General features: G+C 32.9%; 2 protein-coding genes across 3 annotated transcripts; one reads left to right on the forward strand and one right to left on the reverse strand.

The window, feature by feature from the left end:
- Positions 1-195: 195 nt before the first annotated feature.
- LOC137576869 (enoyl-CoA hydratase domain-containing protein 3, mitochondrial) lies at positions 196-1,250 on the forward strand. The gene is made up of 2 exons (XM_068290202.1): positions 196-700; positions 761-1,250. Exons 1-2 carry the CDS (start codon positions 231-233, stop codon positions 1,140-1,142), a joined length of 852 nt encoding a protein of 283 aa, XP_068146303.1. The 5' UTR covers positions 196-230; the 3' UTR covers positions 1,143-1,250.
- Positions 1,251-2,504: 1,254 nt separating this feature from the next.
- On the reverse strand, positions 2,505-7,990 carry GstS1 (Glutathione S transferase S1). 2 transcript variants are annotated; one of them, XM_068291740.1, is made up of 5 exons: positions 7,825-7,990; positions 4,055-4,348; positions 3,830-3,997; positions 3,617-3,759; positions 2,505-3,546 (listed from the first exon to the last, which is right to left on the reverse strand). In XM_068291740.1, exons 2-5 carry the CDS (start codon positions 4,326-4,328, stop codon positions 3,379-3,381), a joined length of 753 nt encoding a protein of 250 aa, XP_068147841.1. In that variant the 5' UTR covers positions 4,329-4,348; positions 7,825-7,990; the 3' UTR covers positions 2,505-3,378. The 2 variants fall into 2 exon arrangements, with proteins under 2 accessions (XP_068147841.1, XP_068147842.1); XM_068291741.1 differs by lacking the exon at positions 7,825-7,990 and adding an exon at positions 7,286-7,301.
- Between the last annotated feature and the right edge of the window lie 4,299 nt (positions 7,991-12,289).

The following is a 12,289-nucleotide window of genomic DNA, read 5'->3' on the forward strand; positions in this document are numbered from 1 at the left end:
CAAATCATAAATAACTTTTCTTTGTGTGTTTCGAAAATTGATATAAGGAATTAAAAAGTTGAAATAACATCAAGGTTTTAATCGTTATTTTTAACGTTTGTTCTTATACATTCAAATATGAACGGTTCTCGAGTTTTGCCTCCGATAAGTTTTTCGATAACATAATCGGTTTGATCACTTTTGAATATCAGCTGTTTGCTCTACTCCTACGTACATAAATAAATAAAGAAATGCTGCGGAATATAGCAAATTCCTATAGAATTTCTCAACGGTTGGCAAGTAATGCTGCTGCTTCGGGATCAAATAATGCAAAGGATTACCTCCTGGTTAAGGAATCAGATGGAGTTCGCGAGATCACCTTGAATCATCCGAAAACATTGAATTCCCTTTCATTGGAAATGATGTCGGCCTTACATGAAGCCATGCTCAAGAATGTGAACAATATCAATTTGCGTTGTGTTGTCCTTGCGGCTAATGGCAAAGTTTGGTCAGCTGGACACAATCTCAAGGAGTTGCAAGCCAATCCAGAGATCAAGAAAGATGTATTTCAAAAGTTAACCGACATTATCCTGGACATACGAAAGTTGCCGGTGCCGGTTATAGCAAAAGTTAATGGTTTTGCGGCAGCAGCTGGATGCCAATTGGCTGCCTCCTGTGACATTGTTGTCTGCACCATGTCCAGCAAATTCTCCACACCAGGGTGAGACTATAATTTGAGAATCCTTGATGATTTGTTCATTCCCAATTTTGTTTTAAACAGAGCCGGTGTGGGGATCTTTTGTAGTACTCCCGGTGTGGCCATTAGTCGGGTTATGCCACGTCCCAAGTCGGCATATATGCTAATGACTGGTTTGCCCATCAGTGGTGTGGATGCCTATGTGGCCGGTTTGGCTACTAAAGTGGTGCCCGAGGATGAGCTCGATAAGGAAATCGATGAAATCACTCAATCCATCAGGATCAAAAGCCGAGCTGTGATTTCTTTTGGCAAAAAGTTCTATTATGAACAACTAAACATGCCAGTCGAGGAGGCATATCTTCAAGCTGGTGCGAAAATGTGTGACAACCTCGAAATGACCGACTGTCGGGAGGGTATAACAAGTTTCATAGAGAAACGTAAACCCACCTGGAAACATGAAGACTAGAAGCCATAAACATCTATTGTTGAAACTCCTGTTAAATAGGCCATACCAATTGTGCATTTACGTTTTTAAAAACAGTCTTTTAAATTGTTTATAAACTTTACCAAGCGATTTTAATTGTTGATATGTGTTGGTTTCGTATTTAAAGGCCTTTTCTTTTCGAAATATTTTAAAAAGGAATAGGGATCAGACTAAAACTTACAGGGAAACCCCTTGAAAAATCAGTATATCGAATGATTATTTACTTTTTTCGACTCTTTATCCCCCCCATAAACAAATGAATTTTTTGGACAAATCCTCAAGCCGAATTTATGGAACCATTAAGTGGGTCCTTAATGTCCTAACTATTGAAGACAGTTTGGATAAGGCTAGATTGGAACAGAACTCGAAATCCTATCCCATACTGGAAATCTTACCGAAAGAGTGGTTGAAATTTCAGGATCCTGAAGTGTCAACTACAGATTTCAGGCTGCTTTATGGTCTTAATCTGTTGGATAATGTCCAACAAGTTATTCATCATTTTGTCTACTTGATAGTCATTTATAAAAAGGACAAGTATTTAAAACCTACTACTAAATAAAGTTACGAATTATTGTTAATATATGGTAGAAATGGATTAGCTGACTGAAAACTCTTAAATTCAAACGAATTGAAATTGTCATTTGAAGCAATTTTCAGAAACTGTGGTTTAATCTGAGTAAAGCTAAGTTTTAACTTAGCCTAAGACAAATTTGAAAAACTAATACAGGCGAGATCTCTTGACTAGAAAGTGATTATTTTTGTAATTAACACACTTTCATATGCTAAAAAACTGATTTATAGAAAGTAAAATAACGACGTTTAGATTAAGAAAGTTGATTCTAAAAACTGATTAGAGTAAAGACTGATTAAAATATTCCTTTTGATTCAAAATTTTTCTAATATACTGAGTGGATCATTCTCGGACCTTGACTTATATCCAGAACAATTTATGCAAATCACTACTATAAAATTTCTTTCAAAGATATCACAAGATTTTCAAGGAAGTTGTTAAAGGATATTAAACATTTCATTAATTTTTTTTAGATTCTAATTCATATTTTGATTTTGTCTGCCAAGCCACAAAAATTCAAATTAAAATTCCCAGCGAAATTTCTTTTTTGATTCCTGAGAAATTAATCCTCAAGTTATTCTTTTAGATACTTTCTAATTTTTTTTTATACTTTTTACCGCCCATTTAATGTGAAATAAAACTATTTATCGTGCTTTCAAAAAGTGCTCTCATTTCTTATTTTTTTCCGTGTTTTTTAGTTTTATTTAAAATGTGTGTAATGTGTTTTACAATTACAAGATAAAATGAAATAAAATAAAAAACATTTGTGGCAGTTGTTGTCTGTGTATGTGTTTTTTTTTACTTGGGGGTTGTGTGTTTAACTCCAATATATTTTGAAGAATTTCGAAATTGAATAAGAATAAGAATATATATGTATATGTATATAGATATATGTATATGGGTGTGCTTGTTCTATTGCTGTGAGTCTTTTTTATATATTTAGGTTTATGTCGTCCTGTTGGTCTAGACTTGGAAAACTCTTGGAGTTTCAGGTAATGATGAAGGAATAAAATAATATATATATATATATATATATATTAATTGTAATTGTCTTTGTGTGTGTGTGGGTGTGGATGTGTGTGTGTGCATTTGAGCTCCTTGCATTGAATTAAAAGATAATAGAATAAGTCTAGAAACGATGTATACGCATATAGTTAAAGTAGTTGTTGTTATAGACGAGGAGGGGCAGACACATATAGAATATATATGTATCTGCTGATCTAAGTGATAGTATGTAAACTTATAGAATATTTATATTAAACCGTGTCAACTTTGAAGATTAAGATGTTCTGTGCACATATCAGGGGATCGGGGGGCATTGGGAATGGGATTATTTATATAGTTATATAGAGAAAAATATGCTGGATGTGGGTAGCCTATGCAAAGAGAATTATAAACGAACAAGAATTATTATTAAATTTTAGTTGCTTGTTTTAGCTATTATTAATGCCATTTTTTTTGTATTTTTTTTTTTAAATAAATGTTTTTGTTTTTTAAACCCTGTGTGAAGGTCGTTTGCTGTTCACACCATAAGAAAAAAATAATAATTATAAGGAACAAAATGTGTGTTTAAAAAAAATAAAATAAAATGATGAGTGTGTGTGTATGTGTGTGTGTGAATTGGTGTGTGTTTATGTGGTGTGCCACTTAAACCTCAGTAGCGGGACGCTTCTCAATCCAAGCCTTAATGGGTTCCAAGGCATTGATGGCATCAACAACACCACGCAGAGCTGGATAAGGCTCCAACAGATCACGCTTGACCATGTAGTTCATGTAGTCGGTAATGCCGGCAAAGTAAACATCAGCCCAGGTCAACTATATGAAGAGGATAAAACACAAATATTACAAAATAATCTTTGTGTTTAGTCTTTCAATTTCTGTTCACCTTATTCAATGCCAAATGCCCATCGTTATCCTTGACAGTCTGCTCAAGTTTCTCCAAATAGAAGGGAATAACTTCGGCGTTAAGGGTCACCAGTTTCTTCTCCTTGATCTCATCCTCCGGCTCGTACGAGACGACTGCAATTTCTATACATTAAAAATTCAAGAGTTAATCAAGGACACTGAACATGAAACTGAGTCACACATTGTTCGCTACTTAGACGGAAGTCATTGATGGTATCAACCACAATGTCAATTTGCAAATCCTCCCATGGAGTGGTGCCAGTTAGACCCACAGTTTTGGCCAAGAAGCGGGCCATCGAGATGCTCTGATGAACACGTTTACCATCAACCTCCAGTACGGGCATTTGTCCCATGGGCATGGCTGTTGAAATAGTTCAAGATACATCCAGATACAGACATCCTTGTGACTAATACTCACTTGGCTTCAGGGCTGGCCATTCATCGCGAGTGACACGCACATCCTCGTACTCGATGCCACCATAGGCAAACAAATAACGCAATGGTTCGGCCAAGGCCTTAACATTGAAATAGAAGAGAGTGTAGCTGTGCTTAATCGGCTCAGCGGGCTCGGCTGGTGCAACTTCACCGCCCTCAGCTGGAGCAGCTTCTGCTCCCTCAGCTGGTGGTGCCGCCTCGGCTCCCTCGGCTGGCGGTGCTCCCTCAGCTGGTGGTGCTTGTGCTTCATCGGCCATTTCTACTACAATTCAATTCCCTGCAATGATAAAAATCAATAATAATAGTTCAAAATCAATTCGTTTTGCGTTTTGTGATGAAATTCATTTCCATTTATGTACACTTTGTGGTTTTCGGATTTCGGTTCAAATGTTGAGCACTGCTGATTCTAGAAGAACTAATCAGTTCACGTATGTATGTTGTTTTCCTCGATAAGGCAACTGATTATTGGTATGGCAAACAAACAAACAAAATACATTTACTTATCAAAATGCAATGCCAACCTCTTAGATACCCTTTATAATAGAAAAATGTATCTAAATCGAAGGAGGAAACATCCCAAAATCATTTTATTATGAATTTAGAACCATTTTTGTCATAATTTTCTTGTTTTAGTTTTCTTTAGCCAGTAGAAAAACATATGGAAAAATAAACTATTTTTATAAATAGAATAACTATATTATGTATGAAACCATCAAAATTTTAGTCACAATATATAAAGCGATCAATTCCTAGTACATCTGCACTAGGAAAGCAAATAGCATCGTATGAGTACAGGGTATCAATATGCTTGCCTTTTGTGATAAGTGACAACAAATTCCTTTTGCTACCTACAAAGTGGTCACTTATTGCTTGAGATAAGAACAAGATTAAACGTCAGATGAAATGATATCTCATAGTGTTTGCGTCAAAATGTTTGTAAAACTGTTAATACTAAAAAGTAATTTAAGATTAACTTCTTTTGTGGTTTTTAGTCATCAAGCTCCTTAGAAACTACTTTCACCGAAAACTGTGAACAGCTAAAAGGACATTGTAATGAAAGAGCGTCATTTCAGAGTATTTTTTTTTTGTTGAAAAAACGTCATTTAAGGGTGGATTGGATTTAAAAATTGAGTTGTGGAAATCGAGTTGGGGTTAAGACTAATAGGAGACGGAGTTTTCCAACTTCATTGTGGACATGAGCCATGGTCTTAAGTCTCGATGTGGTTAAATTTCATATAGCATCCTTTTTTCAACGATTAGCAACTCTATAATTTTTATTTCAGACTATTTCATGAACTTTCTGCAATGATCAATCCATTCCATTTGGAAAATTGTGCAGAAAATGAGAGCTCTGTGAAGTAGTCAGTCGATTTGGACTATAAATGGTTGGTTTTAAATATAATCAGGCAATTGGGACTAGCTTTAAGTTTAACACGATGGGACTTGATTTTTTTTCTAAATAAAATATTATAAATTGTTTTTTTTCACCATTTTTTATTTAAGTTTGTTATGGAATCGCAGGGCGTTGTTTCTTATAAAAGGGCTCGACCTAGTCTGGAATTTACCCCGATAACTACAAGTATAGGAATATTTGGGTAGCAAAAACCTCCACCCATAAACAGAACACTCACACCTTAAGGTATTGTTTGAAAAAGAGGTAGTATTGATCTTGTCTTGACTGCTAGGAATAGTTGAAAATTCTTTTTAATTTTACTCATTATCGGTAAATAGTTTTCATTTAATGATTTCATTTCGTACGTAATCAAACTGTCCTTGATAAGAATTCTTCAAAAATTATGTTTTGAATTTATAGATCGCAAAGTCTAATCGAATGTGTTTGCCCCAAAGGTGTAACAAATACGTGCCCAAGTGGTCATTGCTAAGATAGGAGGCCTCTAGGCGCTTTAGTTCATTGTTATCTTTATCAAATTTTATAGTTATAGTTTATGGCATTGAAATTGCAATAGTTCTCTACTATAATTTATGCATAAATAATAACCATATTGAGAAACACTTTTCCTTTTCCTTGGACATCCAATAAATGCAATAAATCAAAGAAAGAGAAAAAATAAACATTCTTGAGTCAAGGCAAAAGTTGACAGTATATAATTATCATAATTTTCCAATATATATCTAAAGTATTTCCTCCCCTTTTGTCCATATATATTTTATATCGTTTTAAGAAGCGGAAATGCATTGATTGTCTTCAACAGAGAGCGAGAAAGACAGAGAGAGAGAGAGACAGAGAGAGAGAGACAGAGAGACAACACAGAGATCCACACCCACGTCCATGGCGGAGTCTTCTCTCCTCTCTCCAAGCCACTCTTCGTGGTGACACTGAGACCCAAGACTGAAGCTCAAAACTTGCGTCTTGCACTTTTTTGCAGTCGTTTAGGTTTTGGGCGTTGGCGTTGAAAGAAATTAAAATCGAAGAAGAGGATGTCGCGGTTCCTGTCCTGATGTGGATGCCGATGTGGAACGTATTTGTCGTGACTTTGCCATGCATCATTGGCACAATTTGGCAGGGCGCCCAGTCAGTCAGTCAGTTAGTCAGTCAGCCAGCTAAACCCCCCACCCCACAATAAGTAATGGCCGATTGGTCGCCTCTTCCGCTGCAATTTTCATGTCTCAAATTGCAACAATCGATTGGGACTTTATCATTCGTTCTCTTTCTTACTTGTTGCCGCTTTGTATGGCGGCTTCAATTGAATTTAATTTGGTCTTTGGTGAGAGTGAAAGAGAGAGACGCGAGGGTGGTGGTGGTGGTGGTAGGGGTGTTAGGTTAGGTACATCAGTTTGGTGTCATGATTTTAAATTTAATTTCAATCTATTTTCGTGGGAACAAGACTATTTCGATTATTTAATCGATCGCATCGAAATTGATTCGTTCAAAAGTTATTCTTCAATTCAAATTTACTCGAGAAAGTTGAATAGGGTCAAGGACCTAGACCTCCCTGGCTAAAAGCAACTAAGCACGTGATAACAATTCACAGCTTCGACCATATGGACACCGAAACACTGATTAGACAATTTGTGATTAAAGATGAACCCAAAGTCAAAAAAAAAAAAAATAAAATCGTTATCAATTTTAATTCTCCAGTAGCCAGACAATTATTATTATTCTTTTAATTATTATTATATTTATAATTTCTAAGGCACTTTATCTGGTTTTCGATTTACCCAACTTATATAAAAAAAAAACTAAACTTTTTACCTCACGCTTCGAAATACTTTGACGCACAGTCTTTCGATATCGTTGTCGTCGTACACTCAGGTACTGAAAAGTTCTTTTTTCAAAAACAAGTTTCGAAGAAGCAGAATTTCAAAACACGTTGTTGTCCTTCACATATTTGCTTGCGAATGATTCGACGAGCAAGCGAGAACTGCTAGTGCAGAAAAAGGTCCGAGAAACGAGTTCAAAACTTTCCGAAATTTTTGATATATTTTTCTTTTTTTTTTTCGCAAAATACGATTGACCCACAAAAGTACATTCAAATCGAAACAACAATCAACCCCGAAAACTAAATTTAGCAACAGAACGACAAACGAAGACAAAAGACGAACAAATTTTCTAATTGATCTCACTAATCGGCCTTTGATAATCGTCGTATACTTTATAGTCTCTTTCTTATGTCTTTTTCTTTTTGATCATTATTTTTGGCAATTGATTTCTTCTCGTTTCATTACATCACTTGAGAAAGTTCTCATACTCTGGCTGGATGAACATTTCTCCTCCAGTTATGCTTTTCTTACCTCTAATATAAATTGGTTTAAACAAAAACTAAAGCTGGATTTTGTGTTGTTGAAGTTTTTTTATTTTTTGGAGAGTTTTGAGTTTGGATCGATGGTTTTATTGTGTTGGTTGGTTGAATGATAGATGAAGAAGGAACACCACTTGAACCGATCACAGCAAGGTTTCTACAGCAACTGACTTTAATGGGGCGGTTATCCCCCCTTTTATACGCTCCCACGACAGTCAATCGATGCGAGAGAGAGAGAGCGAACAGAGAGAGTGCGTGTGGGAGTCGTTGGAGCTTGGAGCCGGCCGGCGCCCCAAATGAGAGAGAGATTGTGAGAGCGGTGCCAACCACTTTGCATATCTGTGGGCAAGAGTGAGAGGCTCTCCCTCTTCTCTTGTTGTTTGCTGTTGTTGTGTGGGCCTTAGAAATTGGCTTGGCAGGCAAAAAACTAGTTTCCAGAATTAATTAAATTAAATTAATTGAAATAATTTCATTCACTAATTCAACACAATAAAATTGCTATGATGAAATTCAGTTTCAATGCTAATGGTAACTCTCCAAAAATTATTTTGATTTGCTCAAAAATTCGCAAAAAAAAAAACTTTTCTTACTCTCTCGCTCTCTCTCTCTCTCCCTCTCAATTGCTCTCTATAGCATCTCTTCCAAAATCAATAAGAGTAAATTTGGTTAGTCTTTTTTTTTTTTAATGGCTTAAACTAAATATTTTCTTAGGTGAATAAGTAGATAGTTAAGTAAAGAGATTAGGTAAATATTTTTGAAGCTTTTAGTTCAAGAAGTTTGTCAAGTCTTTTCATTGATTAAGCATCAAATAAAGTTATTAGATTAATTGGGTCTTAATAAACAGTAAATAGAGAAAAACGGCTCGACACGATCTTGATTTAGACACTATATGTGGTAAGATCTTCTGTATTTTAGTAGCTACCAATTACTTATCTCTAATTACTCTCTCGAGATTTTGAAATCTAGAGACTGAGTTAGGTTCCCAAAAAGTTTTTAGAAACTTTTTTAAAAACAATCATAAGAATTACAGCTAAGTATTCTAGTGGTATCATTTCTGGGTATCGAAGATAAAGTATCCCATTTTCCAAGTCCTTTTTTCATCAATTGTCTTACCTTTTTTCGGCAGACCATAAAATTTGCTCTCAAAATTTCTTCAATTGATCAAAAGAATGCAATTCTGTTGATACCCTTTCTTCACTCATCTAATTGTAAGTTAAACCAAATCTGGAGACCCACTTTCCCAATTATATAAGTGAAAATGGTTATGGTGTTTAATTTAATTCTTAATTCTTAATTCTTAATTCTTAATTCTTAATTCTTAATTCTTAATAATTAATTCTTAATTCTTAATTCTTAATTCTTAATTCTTAATTCTTAATTCTTAATTCTTAATTCTTAATTCTTAATTCTTAATTCTTAATTCTTAATTCTTAATTCTTAATTCTTAATTCTTAATTCTTAATTCTTAATTCTTAATTCTTAATTCTTAATTCTTAATTCTTAATTCTTAATTCTTAATTCTTAATTCTTAATTCTTAATTCTTAATTCTTAATTCTTAATTCTTAATTCTTAATTCTTAATTCTTAATTCTTAATTCTTAATTCTTAATTCTTAATTCTTAATTCTTAATTCTTAATTCTTAATTCTTAATTCTTAATTCTTAATTCTTAATTCTTAATTCTTAATTCTTAATTCTTAATTCTTAATTCTTAATTCTTAATTCTTAATTCTTAATTCTTAATTCTTAATTCTTAATTCTTAATTCTTAATTCTTAATTCTTAATTCTTAATTCTTAATTCTTAATTCTTAATTCTTAATTCTTAATTCTTAATTCTTAATTCTTAATTCTTAATTCTTAATTCTTAATTCTTAATTCTTAATTCTTAATTCTTAATTCTTAATTCTTAATTCTTAATTCTTAATTCTTAATTCTTAATTCTTAATTCTTAATTCTTAATTCTTAATTCTTAATTCTTAATTCTTAATTCTTAATTCTTAATTCTTAATTCTTAATTCTTAATTCTTAATTCTTAATTCTTAATTCTTAATTCTTAATTCTTAATTCTTAATTCTTAATTCTTAATTCTTAATTCTTAATTCTTAATTCTTAATTCTTAATTCTTAATTCTTAATTCTTAATTCTTAATTCTTAATTCTTAATTCTTAATTCTTAATTCTTAATTCTTAATTCTTAATTCTTAATTCTTAATTCTTAATTCTTAATTCTTAATTCTTAATTCTTAATTCTTAATTCTTAATTCTTAATTCTTAATTCTTAATTCTTAATTCTTAATTCTTAATTCTTAATTCTTAATTCTTAATTCTTAATATAACTTTAGTTAGTAAAGACTCTCTGAAAGTCTAATCTATCAAATTTAGTTGTTCAAATTTTAAGCTTGAGTCTCATTATCATATCATCCTGTGATCAATTTTACCTATATTAGGTAATTTTAGGTTTACCTTTATAGTAGTGAAAATAGTCTGGAATGTAATTTAAAAAGAAAGTCGGCCCAGTTCCCATGTTTCTATCAACTAAACTAGATACTAAGTAAACAATATCTGTTGGGTATAATTTGTATCAATCAACTCTTAAGTTTTGTTTCCATTAGATCATATATTAATATTATAAGTATAGGATGTACATAGAACCTAATATTTTTACAAGCACTGGCAACTAAGGCCTTCGGCTTCGACGAAAACTACATCCATACAGTATCCTGGTATTAGAACCCGGATCCTCGTTGTTCAGTTACCTAAATGACTAGGCCATTTAGACAACTCATCTACCGAGGACTGCATATTAACATAAAGATTCAAATTGTTCACAATGATATATTTCAGGAAAAATCCAAACAAGATCACTAAAACGACCATTCCATATGGAAAAGTTTATATACATATAAAACTATTTTTGTCATTTTATTGAGAACTATGGTTAATACAAATCTTTAACTGCATTTAGCAGTTATTTAATCCAATCTCTAATGAAATCTTCAAACTGTTAAGTGGATGTTGAAACTAATTAGTCATAATTAAATGAAAGACAAAAACTTAAAATCTAGTAGCTATTTAATCGGTAAATGGATTCGTTCTAATGATAATTAACTAATAAGAAAATCTTAATTAGAAAAAACTTGTCTCCAGCCAATAAGCTAGACTTTTTTTTCATGTCAATTCGATCCGATTGCCGTCTGGCTCCTAGTTTCTGTTATGTTGCCACACAATCATGGGAAATCAGGAAATTCAAAACGCCCAATACTCGATGCGAACTTTCAGGGCCAGTCCCAGTGAAATTTGAGTTTTTCTTCTGCCGACGATTTTGATGTTTATATTTGATTGCGAGTGCGTTGGAAGGAAGACAAATAAGTAATATAAACACCAATAACCAGTTTGAAGCGGCAGCAATGGACTGGAAAAAGCTGACGTTGACAGAAGCCAAGACAATGGATAGATTGGAATTTTGCAACGGAAAGATAAATGCAAATTACGATTAAGATTTTGTTTGATCCTTTTCAACTTTATGGGTGTGGGTTGTTGTTCATTTCTAATAAGCTAGATATAGATCACATCGCATACAAAAGAGAACAGTTAAGAGAAGTGAATTTGGCACAGGCATAAGAAAGCATAAGCTTTGAGACTTATCCAAAATCATGAAATTTAAAATTCTCATTCTTTCCGTTTTCATCCCTGTAAGTATGCTATGAAAACTTTCCACTCAGAACATGGTGAGAATGTATAGGAAAAAGTTTATATGCCATAATTTACCCCCAAATATAGATGCCAGTATTTTTAAGTTTGTAGAGCTTTTTTTCTAAGCTTTGTGCTTTGTGCAGCGAATTGAACAGTTTTGAATTATGGCGCTAAATCTAAGGAGAAAGATAATTAGTTGGTATGTCTGTTTATATATTAATTGAAAATATATATATATATACAACCAAGCTGAACACAAGTGGATCCAGCATCTTGCTACTTAACCATATATTACTGATCAGTGTAGATCAGTGATTGCTAAAAACTTAGTTATCGGTCCAAAACCCTCTCTCAATAGGGTCTGGTATACTCCAGAGAGAAATTGATTTAACAGAGTATCCACTATAAAACCTGACAGTCGAATAAAAACCAAAAAAGAATTTGTGAAATATTTTAAAGTTTATATTTGATAATGATCCTTTATCGGAACATTTTTTAGTCACAGGACATGCTCATAGATATTAATATTTTCCAAAATAAGGATTCCTCGACTCGATTGTTAGACTAGCAATGACTTGAAATAAAACTCTTTGAAATCATGTTAAGTCATCGCTGATCTGAGCCTTATAAGATATTTGTTTTAAGAGCGCATTTTGAATAATATGTACTTAAGTTATTCAATCATTAATATAATATAATATTAATACTACAAAATAGTATCGAAATTCAAAAATAAATATTTTGGTGACCCCAACGATATGATGA

The sequence above is a fragment of the Drosophila tropicalis genome, unplaced genomic scaffold (genome assembly GCF_018151085.1).
Source record: "Drosophila tropicalis isolate 14030-0801.00 unplaced genomic scaffold, ASM1815108v1 contig_593, whole genome shotgun sequence".
Classification (NCBI taxonomy): Eukaryota; Metazoa; Arthropoda; class Insecta; order Diptera; family Drosophilidae; genus Drosophila; species Drosophila tropicalis.

Bases quoted from the DNA above. Each gene is read 5' to 3' on its own strand.
- LOC137576869 (XM_068290202.1), top strand. From the start codon at position 231: ATGCTGCGGAATATAGCAAATTCCTATAGAATTTCTCAACGGTTGGCA. The intron at 701-760 runs GTGAGACTATAA...TGTTTTAAACAG, and splicing joins AGCAAATTCTCCACACCAGG to AGCCGGTGTGGGGATCTTTT.
- GstS1 (XM_068291740.1), bottom strand. From the start codon at position 4,328: ATGGCCGATGAAGCACAAGCACCACCAGCTGAGGGAGCACCGCCAGCC. The intron at 3,998-4,054 runs GTGAGTATTAGT...CTATTTCAACAG, and splicing joins ATGGCCAGCCCTGAAGCCAA to CCATGCCCATGGGACAAATG. The intron at 3,760-3,829 runs GTAGCGAACAAT...TTTAATGTATAG, and splicing joins CATCAATGACTTCCGTCTAA to AAATTGCAGTCGTCTCGTAC.